The following is a 26,398-nucleotide window of genomic DNA, read 5'->3' on the forward strand; positions in this document are numbered from 1 at the left end:
AATTTGTTCATCTATCGTTAGCGTAATACAAACTTCCAAGTTGTTTTCAATTATAGAGTCTAAAGTTTCTTGCTGATCAACTGACGATCGGCTCAATGCATCTATGTGACTCATTCTTTTTTACCTTGTCTGTGCTTTATTTCAAGATTGTATTCCTGGATTAGATTACTCCACCTTGCTTTGTGAGGATTTGAAGTTTTCTTTGCATTTAAATAAACTAAAGCTTGGCAGTCTGTAATTACTGTAAATCGGATTCCAATTAAAAATTGTCAGAGTTGTCTCAAAGTTCAAACTATAGCCATTAATTCTAATTTGCTTGAATGATAATTCTTTTCTGTTTCTGTTGTTCCTTTACTTATACAATAAACTAAATGCTACTTTCTATCTTCACCTTTTTGCAACAGTATTCCTGCAAGCCCTTTGCTGCTCGAGTCTGTGTGCACTTCAGTCTCTGCTTCCGGATTATATAACGCTAGTATTGGTTCATTAGTTAAATGATCTTTTAAAGTACTGAATGCTTCTTACTGATCTTCATTCCAACGAAATGATTCCTCCTTTCTTGTCAGCAGCTCAGCTTTTTCTGCATATTTCGGTACAAACCTTCTAAAGAAACTTGCAAGACCTAAAAATTGTTTAACTTCATGTTCATTGGTTGGTTTAGGAAAGTTTAATATGGCTCGTACTTTTCTTGGTCCAGGTTGCATATCATTTGATTTTATTAGAAATCCCAAATACTCCATCTTTTCCAAATTCGCATTTTGTCAGTTTCAATGTCAGCATTGCTTCCCTCAATCTATCAAACACTTTTCTAAGTTTTACCATCATTTCTTCCCAAGATTTAGATGGAATTAATATGTCGTCCAAATAGCACAATACTTCTTTATTAAGCAATGGACCTAAAACTTGATTCATAAGTCTCTGAAATTCTGCAGGAGCATTAGCTAAACCAAAGATCATATGTTCAAATTGACCAGTATCATCTGGAGTGATGAAAGCTGTTTTCAGTTTCGTTCTTCAGTTAAAGGAATCTGTAAATATCCATGAGCAAAGTCCAATGTAGTGAAAACTTTACACTCACTAAGACATTCCAGAAGATCATCTATCCTAAGAAGTAGAAATTTAACAGTTTGTGAATTCAACTTTCTGTATTACTTCCAATAACGAGCCCAACACATCTTCCGATCCACTTATTAAAACATAACCGTTACTTATTTCATCAGTTTTAACTTTCACAAAATTAACCATATTACTTTCGATTTGAGTTCTTGGGAAGCCTTCAGTTTAATTCGCGGAGTGTTACCATCATTTTGCAACTGTGAAAATTTGCAATCATTAGCATTGCGTATGTGCAGAGTATTACCTATCTTGGCGTATGCAATATGTGGTAAATCAATCCATGTTCGACCAACTAATAAGTTGCATGGTTGCGTTTCATCTCCTACAATTAGAACTGTAACGTCCTTTCCTTCCACATTATCAATCTCTAAGTTAACAGTTACTTTTCCCAATGTTCTAGTGGCTGGTTTACTCTCATTCCCAAAGCCAAACAATTCCTCCTCATCAGGTTTTATAAGATTCAGTTTCTTAGCCGCAGACTGTTTCAATAAACACGAACTGGAACCTGCACGAACTATTGTATGATTGCAGTAATTTCTTCTCCATTATTGATGCGAGCATACTTTATATATACAGGTGGTGAAACACCTGAATTCTGGTCCACGGATAAATTATTTTTAACATTTGTCAAGTCTGAACTCTTAGACGTGCACTTTTTTAAAGTATGACCCTTTTCATTACATTTCATGAAAATAATTTCTTTTTTAGGTTGAGGACAATCCGTCACTATATCTCAATAATCATTACAATTGAAGTATTTTGGCTCACCGTTTTCATTGCAGATGCCAGAATTATATTCCCTCTTTCGTATATTTTATAAAATTTATCTCTCAGATTGTATTTACTATCAAAACTGTTTTTAAGAGCCACTTTGAAATTACCATCTGTCTGTATAGAATCATTAACATTTCTGTGTCTTGAATACTGATTACAGGATCCTTCATAAAATTTAGAACCAAATTTAGGCTTAGAATTATGCCTAAAAGTTTTATTTTCTACTTGAAGTACTTTTATCCCTTCCCAAATATTTTCATGATCTTTTAGTTTTTCAGCCAACTCTTCAGGATTAATGAATTTAGACCAATCATCAATGAAATGGTCTTGAATAGCAGCGGGGATCCTTTTCTTTAATTGATCCGTAATAATAAGTTGTTTTAAAGAGTCAAAATCTGTTACATTTAAATCCAGCAAGCCACTCTTCAAAATAATTTTTTAATTCAAACATGTAGTCCTTCTACGTATTTCGCAACGTTTTAATATTATCAACGAACTTTTGCCGAAACTGTTCAGGGCTTAACTTAAATTTTCTCAGTAGCAGTTGTTTAACGTGCTTATAGTCGTTAGCTTTTTCTCCTGATTCACGGGCAATTAATTAAGTTATTTCATAAGGCAATAGACCCAACAGCTGAGAAACCCACTTTCGTTCTTCTAACCCAATACCTTATGCCTGTCTCTCAAATAAAACTAAATAAAAACTTATATCACTTTCATTCAAATCATACTTAAGCATTAATTTACTCATATCACAAATATTACTTTTACTAACATTAGAAGGAACAGAATCATTTACATTACTACTTCTGATTTCCGCTTCTATTTTAAATTTTTCAAGTTCAAAAGTTCTTTGCTTATCTGTTTCTATAATTTCCATTTCAAATGCTCTTTGCTTATCTTTTTCTAAAATTTCCATTTCAAGTATTCTTTGTTTTTCTTTTTCTAAAATGTCTAACTTTTCCCTGTCTAAACGATCATTTATAATTCTATCTAGCATTTGTTTAGTAAAGTCTTCGTTATAGTTCTTACTATTCAAAATCATATCCTTAAGCCTGCAATTTTAATATCAGAAGGGACATCTACATCAAGTTCCAAAGCAAGTTCTTTTAAGTCACATTTCTTGCCTCTTGCCAAATAAGCCATCTTAGACTTCAATTTTCAAATAATAATACAATAATTATACTTAAGTTCTTTCCGTTTAATACTTGGACATAACAACATAAACAGTTTATAAATTCACGTACCTTTCTACTTTCAGTTTTGGTGAGCTTCCACATTCAGTTTAGGCTTAATGTACATTAAGGCAATACGTTGTTAAATCCTACATAATAATTCTAGTTAATCCCACTTCTGAAATGTTAGCAATTAATTAGTTCCTTTATTCAAAACATTTCCGTCAAACATTACCGTTCAAACATTAATTGTTAGATACTTGCTTTATTCAGAAACATTACAGTCTTGGTTATGAAGTATTTTTATTTTCAGCTAGTCCATGAAGATTTTCTGCCTCTTTGAAAGTGACATGGGAAGTATGTCACTTCATTTGACAATTGTAATGTCAGCACAACCATTGGCTTTGTTATTTCATCTGTGCTCATCTATACAGAGCAAATATTCAAACTTCAACAACAAACAAGCTAGTTATAATAGTGCATCTAGCTCAGCAATTCCAATTTAGACTAGCATATAATAAAGAAGTCACTGATATGGCCTACAACAAGAAGGAAATAATGTATCAGTAGCAACGGCCTTGGACCACAGCTAACAAAGCTCTATTTTAAGGAAATTTTTCAGAAAGGAGGGAGGGAGAAAATTAGGATTCTTTTCTCAGAATTACTGCAATACAAACATCCACTTATATTTTTATTTCTTAAATTATTCTAAAATGTAACAGTGGTTTTTAATTTGAATAAATATGGTATCATTTGACATAAAATTATTTCTTATTTAATGAATCTTTGAAAACGTAAACTATTTGACATGCAGCCCACTGCAGTAACAGTCACAATAAGCCTTACTGAAAACAGATACAGTCAAAAGTCTTTAATCCAGACATCCATAATCCGAACCACAAAGCTACAAAAACTTTGTGCGCATGCGCGCGCATTTAATGTATAACGGACAAAACATACAGCTGACGATTCATAAAACTTTTATATTAATTTTTAAATATAAATTAATTAATGTTTTTAATAAATTGTAACAAATAAAGATATAAAAGCATGTAAATCAGCCCTCCAAAATTTAAATATATAACGGACAGTATAAGCTAAGCTAAAATTATCTAATTATCTATTTCAGTTAATGTTGCAGATTGTTTGTTCTTTAATCTTCGAATTGGACCCGGCTTATTATTTTTTGCAGACTGTTAGAGCACTTTTATAAAAGTAGGCTTGAACTTTCGATTTCCTTCAATTCTCCGATTCTGGAGCTGCCAAGGGATCTACAAAGCGAAAGCATGTTTCGATGTCCATCAAAAAAAAAAAAAAAAAAAAAGTGGAATTGCTGCAAAAAATGAATTAAAGGCATATCCTTTGTTTCTCTACCCATTCCAAAATCTGTTTATCAATTTCATGCTGCTCTGCGGAGGGGGGAAACGTTGTGGCCCGCAATGAATTGGAAGTTGATTTTTCAGCACTATCCTTATCTTCAAGGCAGATGTGTTTATAATTCGGCTTATAATTCCTTACTAAATGTAGTATTTCATCTTGATGTACTCCGTCTTTGATATGATTTAAACCAAATTCCCCGTCTTTATAAATATCACGAATAAACATCAAATAGTTTTCTGGTTGCAATTTTCTAATTTCGACTATGTGTAATGTATGCTTTACGCATGTGCGCATTGAAAGAAATGTTTAATAAAGTACACAAATAAATATTATTTTTTGTAAATTTTATTACCCTTTACATCATAATTGCTCTTTATTTCATAAATTACGGTTTCATATTTTTAATTTTATAATTTCTGCATGCCATCTTACCAGATTTTAACTGATGATCTATAATCCAGCAAAACCGATAATCCGGAATCGCCGAAGTCCCGACGAGTCCGGATTAAAGACTTTTGATTGTATATGTATTTAATTATCAAATATAAGAATCTACAACTAACCTCTTTTTCTGCATCTTTCAGTTCTGTTTCTTTTTCTTTTACCCTTTCAACAAACATCTGCCGTATCTCTTCTTCCTTTCTCTGCAATTCCTAATAGAAATGAAAATTAATAGTTAGTAAAATTGAATACTTTCAACAGTAATGATGAGAATTTATCTCTAATGTTGCAAAAAATAAAAATTTACTAGCTGTTTATTCCAATTCTAAGTTATAAATTATACACAGAAACATTAAATAATAGACACTAATGCAGTCAAGTCATTTACAAACTATATCCGCATAAAATCTGACAAAATTATCTTTAAACATACAGCAATTTTTCAGACTAAAGGTTTTAAATATAGAGTAAATTTTATCTGAAGCAAAATCTGAGGCGAAAAGCTTATGTGGACGAAACAGCAAATTGAAACAAACTCAAACATAGACTTCCTACACATTCAAATGACTGAAATCTAATGTAATGGAAATATTTATTTTACTGCCCGATGAATTCAAAGATATAAAGTAACAAAAGCTTAGGAAACATTTATGTGCAGCTGTTTGTCTGTACACACAGTCAGCGCAGCAAATTGCAAATATTATGAAGTGCCCTCACTAACATGTTCCAGTTTAAAGTACTTTTATTCGTTAACACTAACTACCCTTCGATGGGTCACATTACAGCAAGGTAACAAACACAGATACAGTCATGTGGCAATAGTCGTATGTCAAGTGACGTATTTTCACTACCATAAAATAAGCAGGCATTAGCACAGCTAGTAAGGGACACTTTGATCTCGAGAATTTGATCACAAACGTATTTAGTTATCTACTAAGATATTAAATAGATCCATCCACAACAACAGTAGGATGAATTCATTTAGCACTGCTGTTTAGTCCAACCAACCAGAAAGTTCTCGGCTTTGATATGTGAGCTGTATGGGTTTAGTTAATATTGAATACGGTGCTTTCACTTAGTATTTTGATCTCATGATACCACTTATAGTAGATCAGGACAGAAATTTCACAGAGATGTCATGTTCATAGATACTCTCGATTATGTCCTATATGGATTTTTTTCAATTATTCACAGTGACAAATGAAATAGTTTTATTGCTTCCTATCTTCACTTTTTTATACAGCGGAAGGAAAAATTAAGACAGTTATAAAAAGATACTTTGCATTAATTATATTCATTGAAGTGCAATGAAAGGTGCTTAGTAATTCAAGGACAGTGTCAACACATAGTTTAATTGGATTCACCTTTCCTACAATGGAATATGCATATTTTTATGCTTTTCTTTTGGCATATGCAGAAAGGAGTGCAAGGCAGGACTTCAAAATTCAATTTTAAGGATTCTGTGAGAAGCAAGATAAAATTTTTATATATGGAAAGTGGATCAGATCGTTAAGGCTTTTCATGTATCATGAGAATGCAGGCATTATAGACACTGACAAGGAGCCAAAAGTATCAAGTCAACAATGTGAAAATGTGCTTAAAGACACTGGTGATGTATGCATACAGCCAGGTCTAGAAAGCATGCCACAAGATTCTCCGAATCATTATTTGGCAATAACTGTTAAAAGAAATAGGCAACTAATGCCAGTCCAAATTATAAAGGATTTTCCTGCAGTTCCAGGTATCTAACCATCTACATACCTTTACAAAAAAATTGAAGCACCATGAAGGAAGTGGTTACGTATAGCTCATACACAGATAATAAAATGATTAAAAAATTAAGCTCGTAGTACCTGTTCACAGCTCACAATCACCCAATGAGTGTTAAAATTAGTAGTTGGTCGAACCAATCCTGGCCGCAATGCATGCTTGAATTCGTTGAGGCAAGGAGTGGTAGAGGTTCCTAATGTCATCCTGAGACACATTTTGCGAGGCATTCATCAGTTGTCACTCCAGATCTGTGATATTTTGTGGTGCCTGAATCTTGCAGCTTACCATGCCCCAGACATGCTCAACTGGTGAAAGGTATGGTGACCTTGCTGGCCAAGAAAGAGTATCAACTTCACGGAGACAGTCCAGAGATATGCGAGCGGTATGTGGCCTGGCATTATCTTGTTGGAAAATGGCCCCAGTATGACGTGCCATAAAGGGCAATGCAACCGGCTGCAGAATGTTATCAACATATCGTTGAGCTGTTAAAGATGTACAGAGGATGACTAAAGATGACCTGCTATCATAAGAAATAGCACCTCACACCTACACACCAGGGGTTATGGATGTATGCCTTTGTAAAACACAGGCTGATTGGGACCGCTGGCTCCATCCTCTTCAGACACAAAACGGTGGTCATCTGCTTCAAGAGTGAAGCGGGATTCATCGCTAAACACTACACAATGCCAGTCCGATAGCAGCCATGATGATCGGCTGCGACACCACTCCAGACGACTCCGCCAATGTTGTGGGGGTCAAAGGCTAACGTCTTAAAGGCCTCTGTGAGCGTAACCCCGCCTCAGACAAGCCTCATGAGATGGTAGACGGTACCACGGGAGGTATAGATGTGGCTGTAGTGCACTGATACGGTTGGAGCGGCTCGGGCCTGGCAAACAATCATCCTATCTTGCCTCGCATTTGTGATCCTTGGCCTTCCAGAGCCTTTCATTTTGATGGCAATTTCCTTGTAGCAACCATTGCTGCTGAAATCTTTGCACAGGAGTGTCCATATGCTACAGGTGGCAGCCTATTTTTCAGTATGACCACCCAGCTTCACACAACCCTACAATGCGACAACATTTGAAGTCGTTTAGTTGTCTGTAAGGTCTTCTATATCGTCGTAATGTCACCTTTAGCTGCTTCTTTACAGAATTACAATGGCAGCAACAAAAAAAGATAACATTTCCGCCTCTGTTACTAGTTTTATACTTTGTGAATTGTGCGCTATGATCGCAGTTCCTGTTCATTTGCCTTGAAACTTTGATCATTTGCATGTTCGATCAAGATGTTTTTGCATACTAAATTTTCTCACATTCGTAAAAGTCTTTCTTGGCGCTTTTTTTTTTTTTTTTTTTTTTTGCAAAAGAAGAGTGTATATGCACAGTAAGTGAATGGCTGCATAAAGGAGGGCTGTATGCAAAGAAATTCCTGACGTAAAATGTGTCCAGGTGTATTTGTGCAGATTACTGAATACCATGGACTGGCTTAAAGTACATTTTACTGATCAGTCATTTTGGTTCGTAGAATGTTTCCGAGTCTGTTACAATCCGAAGGGTGCAAAATACATAAAATAAGCCTGACAGTGTCCGTGAAAGGAGCAATCATAGTATGATTAGGCAGCATTTTAAATGGTTGTGCTGACCAACACATTTTTACTACTGTAATTATGAAAGCTGAAACATACAGAGATCAGGTATTTTACCCTTATTTCAAGCTGTTTAAAGGTGCAATCAGTAGTAATTTCCCCCAAATAAATGATAACACTTGTTATTGCAATTATCTGAGGGGCTTAAGAACCCAGTGGACAGACGGTCCTGCATATCTCCCAGATTTAAATTACATGGACCATATTTGGGATACCAGGGTTCGTACACATTTCTGCACACGGAAATTAAGTACTTTTAAGGACCATTCATGAAAAAAAATTAAGGACCTATGAGCATATGGGAACTGATTAAATTCAATTAAAAATATTATTCTATGCTTGAATTTCACTTTTCTAATACCATCCTAAAAATAAAAAAGATCCCTATGTAGTATGCATTATTACCAAACATAAATTAATTAACATAATTATTAATTTGAGAATAAAATAAACTTCATGCAGTTTATCAAGTAGCATTAAATATTTTACACTTATAATAGGTTGGACATATTTGAAAGAAAATAAGTGACATTTACGTTTTACTAATAGTTAGCTCTATGATGATTTTTTATGTCTCATTTTGTCACATACTTGGTCAGTCTAGAGCAGAGGTTCTCCACCGGTGGTACGCAAGAAAAAATAGGTGGTACACAAAGAAGTAAAGTATTTTTAACTATTTATTTCAAAAATTAAAACCCCGAACATCCTGATTGAGTTTTTTTTCTAACACTCATAAATTTATTCTATCTGAGCTTCGTTCAAAAGTGGTGGTGGTAGTAGTACTTTGGTGGTACTACAGGTTTTCAATTTTTATTCAGATGGTACACGTTAGTCTCCAAAAGGTTGAGGACCGCTTGTCTAGAGGTTTAGTAAATAGCAGGTAGATTTTATGTCAAATAGCATAAGTTAAAATGAGAAGTATCATATCAGCATCATTCATAACAAAAGACTGAATGTTATTACCGCTGATACTTGTCTACAGAGAGACCTGCTGATTTGAACAAACCTGAAAGGCATGATGTAGGTATGGTTGGCAAGTGTTGAAAGTTAGTCAGGCTCTGATGCAGTTAGTGTCATAGCTTTGTTTAGAGTTCCAGGGGTTGTAACCCAGTTAATATACTTTCAGGTTCCAATAAGCCATTAAAGCACCAGAGGTGATAAGTTGTTTTGTATTAAGTCTCACTAAATGCAAAGAATAAGCTTTACTTGAATTTCTACATTTTTGTGCTTTATCTTCTGACCACAGTGAGTATTAATGATCGGCAATAACTCACTTTAATATGTAGAGATAATTTTTAAGGGTAAGCAGTTAGTTATAAATAAATAAATTAGGTAAATAGGTAACAGTAGTCATTATGGATTTACATGGCGACTATTAAATTTTATTTTTTAACAATATTTGTTAAAAATGCCCTATTAAAATCAAAATCTAATAAAATTTCACATTTGAAAGTGCATGTTATTTATGACACTGATTCTTAAACGGTATTAGAATAATTACGCATTGAAAGCTACAAAACATTTATGTTTTGTAACAACAACACAACAAAATATTTATCCATCATTTTAATTTGAAACCTTCCCAAACATTTTGACTAGTTTATACCGATTTCCTTCACTTTAAGCATCTTTTCTAACAATAATTAGAGATTTGTCTCAATATGCAAACCAATGCTCTCGCTAGTTTCTGCGTGCTTTATCTCCTAATTTGTCAACCTCTCCACAATGTACCTATGAGGGTTGACTTGATCTGGTAAAAGTTAAATAGTCCAAAACCCCCGAGAGACTTGAAGCAAATTATCACTATGTCTGAAAGTAACTATAATATCGGATAAAGGTTTAAATAAGCCTCTTATTTGAAAAGAACTTAGGACAAACATAAAGGCATGTTCTGATGCTAACAAAGTCAATTATATCTAACAGTGACGTAATTAAACAAGAATAGTCCAATTCAAGCTAAAAAGGTGGACTAGTGGTAAACAATTATACAATTTAATTTTAATTTAATCTGGCTCACTAACTCTATCATATGAGGAAACAGAAATGGAAAATTATAGTAAAGGCTGAAATCATAAATAATTGCGTAATTTACATAATAATAACTGCACATATCTTTGAAGAATAATTTTCTTTATGTATTCAGTTTCTTTCTTCATCATGTTTCTTTTTCATTTTAGAATTTTTGGATTTAATTAAGGATTTCTCATTTCTGTTTTTCTAAAATCACTAAATGCATTTAGAATGTATAGAAAAAGTGAATAATTTAATTTCTTTAGTAATATGGAACTCAGAAGAAATATGAACTATATACAGTCAAAAGTTGTTAATTCGGACACCCATAATCTGGAATGATCTATAATCCGGACATCAAAGCTACAAACTTTCTGCACATGCGTCTCGTTGACGCATGCACGTAAGAACTTTACGGCTACAAATATGCGTGTGCGCATGCCCAAAATATGTTTACGCATGCGTGTTTAATGTATAACGGACGGTATAAGCTAAGCTAAAATGATCTAATTCAGTTAATGTTGCAGATTGCATTGTACCTTAATCATCGAATTGGATCCGGCTGATTATTTTTTGCAGACTGTTAGACCAATTTTATAAAGTAAGCTTGAAGTTTCGATTATGTCAAATAGAATTTCCGATATATATTTACTAATATGTAAAGGATCTACAAAGCGAAAGTATGTTTCGAAGTCCATTAAACAAAAGGTGGAATTGCTGCAAAAAAAAAATGGATAAAGGCATATCCTTTGTTTATCTAACCATTCCGAAATCTGTTTATCAATTTCACGCTGCTCTGCGGCAGGGGGACGCCGTGGTGCGCAATGAATTGGAAGTTGATCTGTCAGCACTATCCTCATCTTAAGAGGAAGATGTTCTTATTTTATTCGGCTTATAATTCCTTACTAATTGTAGTATTTCATTTGGATGTACTCTGTCTTTATGATTTAAATCAAATTCCTCGTCATTATAATTCGCTTCCGATAGCGAAGAAAGTAAAGTAAACAAATAAATATTAAGCTTTTTTTTTTTTTGTAAATTTTGATACCCTTTAGATCATAATTGTTCTTTATTTCATAAATTACGGTTTCATATTTTTTATTTTATAATTTCTGCATGCCATCTTACCAGATTTAAACTGATGATGTATAATCCGGAAAAATCGATACACCGAAGTCCCGACGAGTCCAGATTAACGACTTTTGACTGTATATGGTAAAGGCCGGCTACAGAGCTGATGTGGCAGAATTTTTAGAATTTAGTGACACACCAAACAACAAAATCTAGAAATGGCAAAACGTTTAGAATGCATTGGAAGCAGAATTTAGAAAGGCACTATGCAGTCGAATTTAGGATCCACAGAAATTGCATCAAATGGGAAAATGTGTATGATGCACAGCAGCTCTGTGTATGATGCATTTAAACATATTAGATGGATTTTTAAATTGTAAATTTTCAATTTCTTTATTAATAAAAAAATTCCTTTCTATAATGCCTGCCCAAGTAATACGATTAGAGGCATTTTTGATATTTTCCATGCTTGTGTCTAGTGAAAAGTAGAGAAAATAAAGGGAAGATAAACAAGTTAAAAAAAAAGATTCTAGTATCAGGAGTAAAACACTCAAATATCATGTCTTCATTGTTCTTCCAGACGTCCTCCAAAAAGTAAGAAATTCATCGCAAACATTCTGTAAAATACATCCATTACGCGTTGATACCATGGAGACATTTTTCACTTTGTCACATATTTCTCGAATCTTCTAGAACCATGGGTCTATAAATCTTGCCTTCAAATCCTTCTAAATTTTCCAAGCTGCAATGTCAAAAATACTAAAGAAAAATAACCAATTCTGTAACAGCAAAAAGCCAGTAATATTTTGGAAAAAAAAGAAGGGAAAAAGTGTAACATTACTTTTATAGATAAAACTATATATGCATATACTGAGAATTTTGAATATTCTGAGACAATTACATGGAAAAAATGCTTACTATGAAAAAATTAAAAAGAAGATATTTTTAATTAATTACATAGTTAATTTTGCTTTTGCTAAGAGTTGTTTCGTAAATTGTGCTTTACAGCATTATACCTTGTTTATTTTTCAGATTCAAAATATTGTATAATAAGTTGCCAAATGAAACTTTATAATATGACAGCGGAAAATAAAAATGTTTTATTTTAATGTTATTTTTTATATATAATTCCAATATATTACCATTATTCCAATATATTACCAAATTTATCAAAGTAATGATGTTTTTTTAAAAAAAATCGTTGAAAAATTCTGATTTCGGAATTAAAAGCTTTCTATAGAAACTGGTTTTAAAATCGCCAAAATGTTTACAAGTCGCCAAATTTAGAACCGTTTAATAAAAGAATTCACATTCCCAAAAGCGAAAATTGTTTAAGAGCTCTTTATTACAAAAAATGAATTTCGGAATGCTTATGCTTCCCTTCTTGATTAGAAACTCGAGTATCCCGTCATTTATATTATTAAAAATAGAAACAAATTAACACCCATGAACCCATTCAAAAGATAACAAATATACATCAGTGAATCTCCAAAAATATTCCTCCAAAATGCTAATTCACACTCAAAATGGCAGTCGAAAAAACAGACAGAAATTTCAGATGATTAAAATTAAGGACCTTCTACTGATTTTGGCCAAAATTAAGGACTTTTAAGGGCCAAAAATCGATTCCAAAAAATTTAAGGACTTTTAAGGATTATTAAGGACTGTACGAACCCCGGGTTACAATAGGACATTGACTTGCCCCACTGCTGCCCCCTATTAGCACACTCCAGGAGCTTCAAGCCATTATTCTTGGTGAACACACTTTATTACCCTAGAACACACGAACAATATAATATACAGCATGAAAAATTGCTGCAAAACTTGTATTTTTGTCAGGATGACTAAACATTTTATTAATATTTCTGATGTACCTCTAACACGTTATAACACTAATTTTCCTATACCACCCTTTGTACACATTTATGTTTTTATTTAAATTTACTTTTTCCAGAAATATGCAGTTCTGCATTTTGAAGATATATCAGGCATGATGAAATAAAGATCTTGTGAAGTTCCATGTTCTTAGCTACAAAATCATTTAAGTTACATAAGTTTTTGTAGTTGTTCTGTGAGGTTTTATCTCTTTATTTTTAACTAATAGTTAATTTTAAGTTCAGTTACCTTTCTATCACTCTCTTTTCACCCATGCTTTTTATGCCAGAATGTTATTGAGATAGCGAGCATTTATTCAGATTGAGGGAGAAAGAAGTGCTGTTTAAGTGAAGGTTACGCAAGCATGTTCTGCCTATTCCAGGCCATGCTGTACCGTGACCATTAGCAAAATTATTCTCTGGCACTGGAGACTTTCTAGCCATTTGGCTTGTTTCACCAGCTTTCTACAAACCACAGCCTTTCCTACACTTTTAAATTACCCTGTCAGTGATTAGGATAATTTAGTACATTTGAATTAGTTCAACATTACGTATTTAAGTTCAGCCAGAAGTGTTGGCTTGTGTAAACTTAAGATGGGTCACTGTTATTTCTTTGTGTTCAAATAAAAGAGCTATTTACACAATTCTTCTGTCTTTGTTTGTCTACAGTTTAAGACAAGAAGACTATTACTCTGTAGTCTTTCTACAGTTCTAGTGAGCTCTACAGTTCTTTAAATTTTCTCTGCCAGTGCAGTACAGATCACATGTTACAATGCAACACACGAGTTTATCAGGCCTTAGGCAACACCTGACAACTTTTAGTTTTACAGCATAATTTATTACAGCAATGCAATTAAGATAATTTACTTTGGATGGGATATCAATGTAAACTTTCTTTTGCTAAACATAAAAAAGATGAATAACATAAAGTGCAACTTACAAAGATTTGAAGGACTGATTGTCAGAAATAGTGCATGTTAATGTCTTGGCTGCAGTTATAGTGAATGTAAATGAAACATACAATTTACATGAATGTTAAACTACACTAGGTTATCATTATTGATTAACTCTTTAACAGCACAACTGCAGAGCTATCATTAAAATGGAAAAACATAAAACTTCCTAATTTCTTTAAACCTGCAGCAAATTTTCAACCTTAAAATATTATTTGAACAATTGATTATGCATAGACATTCATTTACCTGAAGATGCTCCTGTCTTTTTTGTTCATACGTTTCTTGAAAACTGATAGGCTTGTTGTCAGCTCCAACATCAGAAAAACCCATTTGCTCTAAACGCATTCTTCTATACAATTCATAATGCCTCTGGTGAGTCTGTTCTCTCATGTCCTCCATGTTAGTTCTGATTAGCATTTCACGCAGCTTCACAAAATCACAATGGTTTTCATTCTCAACTACAAGATTATTTATAATTAAGAAACCACAGCCTTAAAATATATATTCATCAGTGAAATTACCCTATTGGTAACTGCTTTTTACATCAAAAATCAATAGTTACAGAAATTAGCATAAACAGAATAGCAATAGTTACAGAAATTAGTATTTAATAATAAAAATGATAATCACTAAGAGAATATAAAAGAAAAACATTAAATGTATAGCTGTGAGCATGCTTTAAGAAATTTCAACCATCTACAGGGCATATAACTTCATAAAATGTTCCACCTGAATGCTGGGCTAGTGAAAAAATCTACACTTTTCTTATCAGGAAATACAAAATGCAAATTTAAGCAAAAGACATACTTTAAGCGTGAGCTCTGATGTGTGCATTAGTGCTAGCTCAACTCCACTCTTATAACAGATGGGAAATGATGCTGCTATGTCAATATGCAGTCCAAGAAAACTGCTTGAATATGATACAAAACAGTGATCCAATTCCATAAAGGGATACTAGGACTTTGCTGAGATCTGTTTGGCATTATGCTTTCAGAACTTTCTTCATGTTGAACTAGCATTCTTACACTAATATCCAAATTCAGAAACACAATGTGTTTGGGTTATATATAATCTAAATTTGTCCATCCCAGTTGAGAGCAAAAATAGTTAAATCTGGCTGTTTTAATGCTTAGGCCATTTGGCCTAGACTATTTCTTAAGTTTTAATTTTGTTTCTTACTGGTTCTCAACTTTTTCTTTAGAATTTTTTTAATACTTTGGACGATTTTAATTTTAGTATATAATAATAATTTTGCTACTTAAGCACAAATATTTCTCTGGCTTAGATAGAATTAATAACTTTGACGATTCTTTTTCCTTATTTCCTTTTCCTAACCTAATTAAAGATATTCCGCAAAAAGTGCAAGTCTAAAGATGGCAGTTTACACAAAAGAAAATAAAATGTAATGAAAAATGACTAATGACTGTAAATTACAACAAATAAATAGAACAGCAACAGGACATAACTCATGATGCTTGGAAGTTATAAGAATTTTAATAGAATTCAAACTAAGCAATAATTTTTTAAAAAATGTAAATTATATCAGAATATTGTATAAAAATTCTATAAAATTATCCTCATATTTCTTAAAACAAATTGTTCATTTAAACAGATGAATGGTGAAAAGCACATCTTTTGAGATGTTCTCAACTTCTGTAGATGAAGACTAGCGGGTTTTTTTATTTATTTATACATATTTTTAAAGCTATAAACATGCTGCTCAGTGGTCACTGCATTGAAAAAAAAAATTAATCTAACATTTGTCGCAAAACACCTTACAAATAATTAGAATACAAAAACATACTAGCAATTTAATTCATACAAATATTTTATTAATATGCAGCCTACTTTTCTCTAAAAAATTACATTAACAAAGTAATTGCTTGTCTGAAAAACAATCAAAATTTTCATGTAAAGGTAGTTTGCTTACCAATTACTGTTCCCCATGGATACTGCCTTCCTCTTACTGCTTTATTACCAACTCGAACAAAATCAGTGCTACCAACGACAGCAAATGGTAGAAGAGCCTAAAAATTTCAGAAATATTCCTAAAACTTTTATACAAACCATATCACACATACTGAAAATTTATAGGCAAAAGAACTCAGCTGTCAGCACATGTATAATTTAAGGAAAAGGTTTTAAGTTTTTTCTTTACCTTCCTCAAGGGTTAGGGACATAAAATTCTGTAGAGGAATGGCTTTTTCATTCATTACAATGGAAAATACCTGCTAGATATTGCACAATCAGATTTCAGGCTGGATGTATATTGGAAGAAAATGAGTAAGTATGCAAAGTTAAAAGGTCATTTTGGAATTATAATCAAGAAAATAAGATTTAATCATAACATTTTTGGAAAGTTTACATTTAGAGACAAACCCATAACAACAGGAGAGTTAATAAAAGTTATTGTACCTCTCACATTTTTCAAGAATAAGTCTGGCAACAACTGTAGCAGAAAAAAGTTTAAATCGCTTGAATGGCAACAGCAGAGAATATACCATACATTTTGTTTTTAATGCAACCAATTCCTTTAGCAATTCTATTGCGTTAAGAGATTGAATTCTAGTTTGGATGAAATGAAATCTACTGCACATATTAGGGATATTTCTCAAATTATTGCATTTTAGAAAATGAGAACTCTTATGTTTAAGTTCGTGGTATTTAAATTACAAAACTTTTATCAAGTTTAGAAAGTACATGCTGGACTTGTTCTCGATGTTCAGATAAGTCATTTTTTCAGTTATTGTGGTTATATATAATTTGCAAATATAAATGTGAATAGAATTCTATTAAATGCATCCAAAAAATCTGGAATGGGATTTTAATTTGTACATGTTGAGTATACATTTCATGTCAGAGCCTGTTGCAGTCACCTGTGAAAAGTAACAATTTTTGCTCATGACATAAAAAAATAGTCAGCCAGTCAGGATTATTCATTATATTTATATATTGCAGAGAAAGAATTGTATATGCTGCATTGTATTAATATATAAATAGAAAATTAGTTTAAATTTTCAATGGAAAAGTTATGCATTAAATTGCCTACAGTGATATTCGAAATAATTTTGTTTTGCTGTATTATGAATGTTGTGACCTATTTTTATTTTCATTACATTGAGTTATATTTTTGGAATTGCTCAATAAAGTTGTTAGGAATGCTGATAAAATTACAGATTTTGAGTTTTACGTGGGTCTGCATTTAATGGCAAAAATGGATGTTCATATGCTAAAGAAAAGCCATAGAGTGCTTTTACTATAATGGTTAAGGTTCTAAGGAACAAACTCAATAAAGGTGATCAAGTGGATAAAGCTGTGTTAAAAGATAAACTGTGAAGTTACAAATGACAATTGCTGAGTTAAAATCCCATGATTCACAGATACTAGATTCATTGATTAAAGGTAAAGCTGCTAAAGATGATCTAGAAACCAAAGTTATAAGCTCCAAGGAATATCTAGATGAATTTATCACTCTTAACCGTTGGGTGAAAGAGAGTACAGATAATGCAGATGACTTAGTGTCAATCCGAGTTCTAACATGGATTAACAGCATAAGAGCTTCTAATGAAAAATGGTACAAGTTGACAAAAAATCAAATTAAAAAATTCAATGGGCAATTATTAAGTTACCTTACATTTTGGGGTCAACTTAAGAAAATCAATGAGGATAGGGAACTTGATGTTGACAAATTCCATTATTTAGCTCAATCAATGTTACTCGAAACTTGAGCTAGTAAGTTGATAGATAGTTACATTTTAATGGCTGAAAATTACCCAAAAGCAATTTCTACATTTAAGGAGCATTTAGGAAACAAGGAAATTTTAACTGAGATTTATCTGAGGGAATTGCTAAAATTATTATACAAAACGTACGCTTACAATGGAAGGATCAGTTGCCGCTAGTATAACTGTATGACAAAATCGAGTCCACCTTGTAAGGATCTGAAGTTTTACTAACGTTTATTTTATTTTAAATCTTTACTATCACTTCTTATTTTCTACTTCCGGCCAGAATTAAAAGCTTTAACTTATTTATGCAAATTTGTCTTGCGAACACCAAGTACTTAAGTTGTGGCTTTTTGCCAAGCAAGAGAGAGGAAGGAGCTATTAGAAGCAGGCCGTTTGCCATAGTAGTTTTACTCGGTTGCTGGTTGCCTTCAAGGCCAGAGGTTTAATCCTCTTGATAATTTTAAACGTATCGTAGTGTTAGCAGTTCTCTGTACTACATACGGCTTTTTGCTAATATACGACCATTCTTGGAGTAGGCACTTGTTTGATTAATCCAAAGTTAAGTTTAGTTAGAGTTTAGTTAATAATTTTATATTCTTACGTTCAGACCACAAGTGGTTGGTCTCTGTATTCCGAAGTCCGGAAATCATTGTAAAGAGAGAAAAATAAAGGGTTTCATATACCCTTCCTGTGTGTATTGTCTACTTCCCAAATTTATTGAACATAGCTTTAGTAAGCTCCCTGTTCCGAATCAGGACATTTAATGTTCCCAAAGCAATTAAGGAGGAACACAGAACCTGATAACCTTGGTTCTCTAGAGTTTTTAGGTTTAGCCCTAGATACTAATGCGCCCTAGTTACATCCCATAGTTGAGTCTTGTCTGTCAGCTGATATGCTTTGAGTATGGCAGAGAAGCATTCTATTCAGTAACAAGAGATCACGTCTTTCAAATATCCTGGAATTTTTCTATACAGAGGTCGAAGGAGAGCAGAGAGTTAAACTGACAACGTTTGGATTTCAAATTTCTTCTCCTTTGCATGATGAACATTCTAAACATGTAAAATATAAGGCCAAAAAAACCAATAGCGAGTGCAGCAAGTCTAGTTGCTGTCAAGGAACAAAAACGTGTTTTTGAGGGAAAATCTCACAAAAGCAAAGAATGTTTTACAGCTCGATCAATGTGCTTAAAGGAAGATTAGGCAAATTAATAGAACTAAAATGCTGCCTTTGCTGTCTTAGATGAGGGCATTTGCCAAAAGCAGTGTCAAAGGTTTATTCAGTGCTATAATATTATGTCCCCAGGTATCAGAGAATAATGTTAAGAATAAGCCAAAGTGAAAAGAGTCAGTAACAGTACAAAGTACAATGTCCTCTCCCCTATGTATGAATGAAGTGACGCTTATGACTTTAATGGTTGAAGTAGTCGCCGACTATGTAAATAAGGTGGTCAGGTGCCTCTTGGATTGTGGATCCCAAAGATCTTATGTTTTACAATCCACAGTTGAAGCTCTAAATCTGAAAAGCACTTCCTCTGAGAATTTAATTCATGCACTATTTGGAGGAGCAAGGACTCGATCAAAAAATCACAAGCGATATTCTAAGCACAGTTGGGAAAAGCAAAGTGGACCAGTTTAGTTTTCAGGATCAAGGTACAATTTGTGAAGGGATACAACACACTCCTAAAGGTCTGTTATTGAAGGATTAAAAAGACACAGAATTTGGATCTCAGCTGCTCATAAGGGTCACCTGGAAATAAAATCCTCATAGAGAGTAATATTTATGAGCAAAATACTTACTGATGAAGTAATTCAGCTTGAGGGTGGTTTAACAGCCATAAATACTAAACTGGAATTATCCAAATTTTGAGGATATCCCATCCATGTTAGCAACCCATCTTTTTATTTGAAACATGGAACCTTGTCTATAAAATGAAATGAATGAATGAAATCTGCTGTGGATATTAAGGATACTTCTAAATTTGCTGCATTTTAGAAATAAGTTTGCAGTATTTAAATCACAAAAGTTTTCTCAAATTTTGAAAATACGCTGGACTTATTCTTGGCATTCAGATAAGTGCAATTCTATATTATTGTGGTTATGTATATTTTGCAAATATAAATGTGAATAGAATTCTAATAAATGCTTCCAAAAAATCTGGAATGGTATTTTAATTTGCAGATGTTGCGTATACATTCTATGTCAGAGCCTGTTGCAGTCAGGTGTGAAAAGTAAGAATTTTTGCTCACGACATAAGGAACAAAAGTGTTTGCTTCTATGACATCCTCCTCCTAATGTTGAACAACTATCTTATTATCATTGTTTAAAATTTAAATCCATAATTTTATTTTCACTAATTAATAATCGATGATTAATTGCATTGATAAAAATTAAGAAGCTGTGAAGAGCTAAAGGATTAGAAACTTAGTGAATAAATCTGTTGAGGTGGAAAGCTTATTAAAAGTAATAATACAGGTATTGCTCTACTTAAAAAAATAAAGATATCAAGAGATTAAAACATGGGTGATTAAAATAGTTATATTTTTGATAATACTAATTCACTGCAGAGAGCTTCCATAACATACTAAATACAATTTAATGAACTCTAGCAATTTTTCAGGGGCAAAGGATTTGGCAGCTCGCACATTAAAATATACATTACTGCATACGAGTTGATTTTATTGGCTTACTGATGTAATTCACATATTACTGTCCAACCTATATCAGCTAATATCAGCTGAAAAAACATATGTAATTTTACAAATCCTTTATCTTTTTATTTTGAGAGTGGAGACTATTTGTAATATCAGACTAAAAATCAAACGAAATTTGAAAGCCAATTTTTAACATAATTATTATTAAAATGTTCAAATCAAGAGAATGTGTTTAAAATGAAATTTATACATACACATGTAACAATTAATTGAACTAGTAAAACTTAGGTTCTTGGTAGCTTAAGGTTAAGACTTCTAGAGCAGCAAAAAGTTAATATGCAAGAATTTTACATTTCAGCTGAACTGTAAACTGAAAAAACATAAGGATGTGAAGATCATGTGGTTCATGAAATCTTGGTAGTTGCTTGCTCATGTCGCCATCTATTAACCGCTTCCCTGACAAATTTTTTTGAAAAAAATTGCAAAAAATCATCAAATTTTTTTATTTTATTATTAAATACAACAAAACAAAACAAATCAAAATATGTAGGTTTTAAGTTAAATTTTTATTTTTTTGAAGGTGTAAAAGCATTTATTTTTAATATTAGTTTACTATCCAGAGTTATCTCGGACAAACGAAAATAGTTAAATATTAATCTTTGTATGATTGTTTTTGAACCAAGGGACAACACAGAGTAACACCTGACGTTCTACACTGGTATCTGGTCACTCTTCTTACTGGCTTACCGCTGGAATCTCTTTCACGGGAGCACAGAGTACACTGTCTCGTTGGATTTAATTTCCCCCCCCCCACCTCTTCATAATCACCATCTGAAAAATAATCGCTTTCGCTATCTTTCATTATCACACATTATTTTATTTTTTTCCCAACGCATGCATCCATCTTTATACATTACTAATCCACAAGCCAACGTATACTATACAATAGGGAAACACGCGGCTAGTCCCTCCAAAAGAACCGCGCAACCAACAAAATTTGGCAAACTGCCAATCAAAGCTGAATATTTCCTGTCATTTCCTCCCGACCGAGTAAAACCGTGATAAAAGAAATCGTACTAACAAATTCTGCTTCGCCCGAGTTTTCTCGGGATAATAATTAACTTTCAATATATACTAACCCGAGATAACTCGGGATAATCAAGCAAGTGGTTAACTCTCTGACCGGCCAGGGTTTTCGCTAAGAAAGCACAAATTTCCCACAACTACTATGAGAAAAAATTATTTTCTTGATTTTAATGTAAAAATTCTCCTGGTATATTATATTATACAAGGATTTGTGCACTTTTAATATATTTCCTTGATTCCTTTCACATATTTTAATATGCAAGTATATATACGTTTTCACAGTTATCACAAAAAATATTCTTGCCGGTTCGAGGATTAATACCAGTGAGAAGTGATGCATCACATGAGCAGGACCCGATCCTGGGTCTGTTTACTACAAGTTGAATTCTTCACCGCTAGCCCAAAAGAGCTACATTGCGTTAGGTTCAAGAATTCCAACTCCTTCAAATTTGCGAGCCTTGAGTTGTTCTCAAGATTGCTACAATGGTATAGTTTAAAGGTAGAATGTAGAGACTTTTGGAAGACTTTCCATGGAAAATAATCCATATTTACATAATGTGTAGGGAAAACAATAAAAACAGATATGCAGCCAGCTTAGTGATTAGGATTTATATCAAGTGTTCGGTGGACTTACTCATTTCACCACTACTGAACCGTATTTTATTTGGAAAAAGTCGGTATAATTTGCTGGTTTAAAATGATCAGTAAGTCCAGCTTTCACAATTAGTTATTGAATAAAGCACTCATTTGGAAGCTCAGTGCTTATGTCTATATAAAAACCAAAATTTCGTATTTTTTTGACATTGTTTGTATTTTTGTGACAGCACATATTGTCATTAATAAATACCAAAACATTTTCAGTGCACATATAATACAGTAGTACCAGAAATCCGCAAAGCTTGCGACCAGAGGTTGTGCGGATCTTAGGATTTTGCGGATTTCAGGACAGAAAAAATAAAGCATAATATTCGGACTAAAAGTGGAAAATAAATAAGGCGTATTAGATACAATTAATTAAATTATTATATACATTATTGAATAATTTATTATATGCATTAAATTATTATTACATATATAAATTGATTATATTATTCGTTGTACTCAGCCTTGAGGTTTGCCGAATTCGCTTCATGCAAAGATTTCCGGCTTCGGATTCCAGTGTTAAAATCATTGTTGCTGTAAAATTTCAACAGCTTTTCTTTATTTTTCTGTATACACAATCGCGTCCCAATTCCATACCATTCTGCTATAAATCGAGGAGTAGCACCTGCTTCCATCTTTTGCAGGATTTGCACTTTTTGCGTTACTGTCAATGCAACATGTTTACGTTTTTCAACATTGCAAGCAGTAAAATCATGAGTGCGTTTCTTATTTGTCATTGTATTAAAAAGGGCTGAAATTTAAAATATTCTTAATTTATCCACAAAGTATCCGGATAAAAAAAGGCAGCACTAAACAATCTCGTGAAATAAGAAAGCTCAGATAATATAACAACGTGAATCGTGAATTTGAACGAAGAGTTGAGTGAATCGTCTGCTTTTTTACCTTGATGCAGATTAGAAGGGGGGGGACTTTTATCTTATTTATTTTATCTTATTTTTTTACTTTTTTATGTAAATAATTTGGTATTCCCGTTATAACTCATTATTATTCGGTAATTATAACGTCATTATTCGGTAAGTATTTTTCCTTCGATATTTTGTACTCAATGTTGCAGTTTCTGGAACCTATAAACTGAATGTTTATGTTTTGAGAGGCAACACAGATTTCAGGAGTTGGCGGATTTTCGGTATTTCACTGTACTATTAAACTAAACTCAGTGGCGCAAACAGCCCTGATGGGCCAAGGCCTACAGTGCCCCAAAATCTGCTTTCTTGACCATGGGCCCCGGGTGCATAAGCATATGCCCTGAACAACTGGTCAGCTTGTCCAGGCCCCCCAGTGCTTAGTCCCCACATGAACTTGGTACTCATTTTATCGACCCAAGGGATGAAAATCAAGGATTGAAAGGCTGAGTCGACTTTGCCCAGCCCGGGGTTTGAACTCCGGACCCATGGTGCTGCTGCGCGATGTGCTAGCCACTGCGCCTCAAATAATACTATTACTCAGATGAATTGAAAAGACACACAGCTTGGAGAAAAGAGAGAGAATTTCGGAGTGTTAAGTTTCTTTTTAAGCTGTGATATTGAGTGCTATACATCACTTAGTAATTTTATTAAAATTAACTACTTTCTTGAAGAACTGCTTTAATTTTTGCAGTTATCAAGATGCTGGTGCAGAAGTAGCTCATTGCATTTATGAACATTATGAACATGCATTATACATCTTGGAGTTTTATTTTTTGCCAACAGATCAGGGAATGTTATAAAAAACCGATAATATTTACATAAAATATATCGTAATAGCAGCTAGTTTACTAGAATTAAAAATGTTCTACATTTTAATCATTTAATGGCCACAACAATAATCTGCCAATCAACAACATCAGAATTTGCTCAAGATAAATTGTTGAAGATGAAAAATAAGCTGTTAATTAACTCAGATTTTCAAAGAGTCGATCAGAACATTTAAATAGCTTAAAGATATACAAAATCAAAGAAAAATGAATGTTCTTTTATTTCAGCATTGAAGGGTCCAGACTGCACAATTTAGGTCTATTTCTAGTAAAGTGAAATCTGTCAGTTTAAATAATAGCATCTGTAGTGCTTATAATAAAAAATTACGAAAATTATGAAATTTGCAATGAAGCCAGATGAATGAAATGGTCAAGAACAAAGAAGATGCACAACAGCCTCTAAATATTGTAAAATGACATTCATAAATGCGCCAATGGGTAGTGTATGCATTACTAATTTATTACACATCATCAGACATAAATTGATCATAGAATGCAATAATTACAGATCATGATTATGAAGTTGTTATTACCACAGAATCCTTAATCACACTTGATGAGAACCCAGCTCGTCTAAAAATAAGTGGTGTAGTCCATTTTTTCTTCTTTTCAGATATTTAAAGGTTAGCATTTTAGTCAATTAAAAATATAAATAAATTATACTATGTTTGGCAATGTTTCAATGAATTTAGAAATATGTAATTTGATTGCACAAATAACTTTTATTTGAATTTAACTAAAATAACATATTCTTTTTGGATCGAAAATGTACTTAATCACTTTTATAATTATTGAACTGTAAAAAATTTTTAATTTCAATAATCAAAAATTTAATTTTACTTGAAATACAATATGCTTTAGCCATATTTTATTTATAAAAAATAACAAAAAATAAAATACTGCTTATTATTTTCAACATTAAAAAGATTTACTTATTGTTAAACTGTTTAGTGATACGTATCATTATTGAAAGCTTAATCTTAAGATACTGTTTTTCATTTAGGCTCATTACGTGGAAGTTTTCTGAAATATTCATGATGCACAGGAGGTATATAAGACAATAACTGCATTATAATAGCCTTTTATGTTTCATATATAATAGGTTAAACAACTTTATACAAAGGCATTAATGTAATTTTTCCAAATTTTGAGTCTTCCTTGATCGGTTGGTGATAAACCTAAAATCTTAATTTCTGTGTCCTCTATTGATGTTTTATATAAAATAGTCTGCACTTTTAAAAAAACCTCATCCAACATATTTTCAGACAGTTTACTTTTTCTCCTTTTCTTTCTTTGAATTGAATTTCCTAGATATTTTGTTGATATGTATTATTCACGTTTCATTTCATACAAATTAAATTTATGATTTCGTTAACATTATTTTATAATTTCATAATAATCCTCAGGAATGTACAAGAAATTCTTTTTTCATAATGTGATTTCTATAATACCAAAATCTGCATCGTTTGGCAGATTTTGGTATTATAGACAGATGTTCAGAAAGTAAAAATTTGTGATCGATGATCTCAATGTTACTTTCTCGAGGTTTGGACAACTCTTAACCACATCAAAGCAATTTATACATTCCGATTATGCCCACTGGACATATCATTGTATGCTATAACATGATTTTGAGTCATTACATTTTGTAAATGTCTCAAGCAGCAAGACACTATTTCCTAAGATCCCTTAGAAGCAGCAATTTCGTCCTACACATACAGAGAAACTTTACCAGCGTTGAAATTATGAAATCCTTCATTTAATACATACATATTTCAATATAATATGCAATCAAAACGGATAATTTTGGATATGGTAGGGCTTTCTGGAAATAAAAAGAAAAGGCAAAGCATCTATCTGGATTTTCTGATGCTAAAATTTTATCTTCTTGTAAAACTTTTCTTGCTAATTTGGCATTTTTAGGTGAACCTCATGTCTTTATATAAAAGTCGCTTTTTCTTCGTCATTGTTTGTTGTCTGAATTTTCATATTCACATATTTTATATTTTCATGTCTTTCACATTTGTCTTCATGTGGCTAAATTAAAATGCAATTTGAAATCTCTTTTAAAGTTTTTCGTGTATGTCCATTCATTAACTGAAGACCTATTTCTTCACATTTTTCTAAGCATAAATTAAACATATTTTCTTAAATTTAATTCATGGTTCAAATACTTTCATTCTGGATTTTGAGATCAAGTGTAATGACTCAAATTGCGAAAACTTCTTATGTTGTTCTCTCATAGTATTTATCACTTGTTCACCAGTTCTGCAAGAGCCACCATTCTCCCACAACACATCTTTTGGAATACTGTTTGCTTTTAAGATAT

General features: G+C 32.5%; 1 protein-coding gene across 1 annotated transcript in view; it reads right to left on the minus strand.

Annotated features, from left to right (window-relative positions):
* The window catches only part of Septin2 (septin 2), a 110,070-nt gene that overhangs the window by 11,682 nt on the left and 71,990 nt on the right, over positions 1–26,398 (minus strand). The window contains exons 8-10 of the mRNA XM_085807098.1: positions 16,140–16,236; positions 14,456–14,667; positions 5,006–5,095 (exon numbers count right to left, since the gene is read on the minus strand). Of these exons, the coding sequence (XP_085663224.1) occupies positions 5,006–5,095; positions 14,456–14,667; positions 16,140–16,236 (399 nt within the window). The remainder of the gene's footprint in view (positions 1–5,005; positions 5,096–14,455; positions 14,668–16,139; positions 16,237–26,398) is intronic.

Source organism: Stegodyphus dumicola, chromosome X1 (assembly GCF_044657685.1).
Source record: "Stegodyphus dumicola isolate Sdum_Otavi_A_Nest chromosome X1, ASM4465768v1".
NCBI lineage: Eukaryota > Metazoa > Arthropoda > Arachnida > Araneae > Eresidae > Stegodyphus > Stegodyphus dumicola.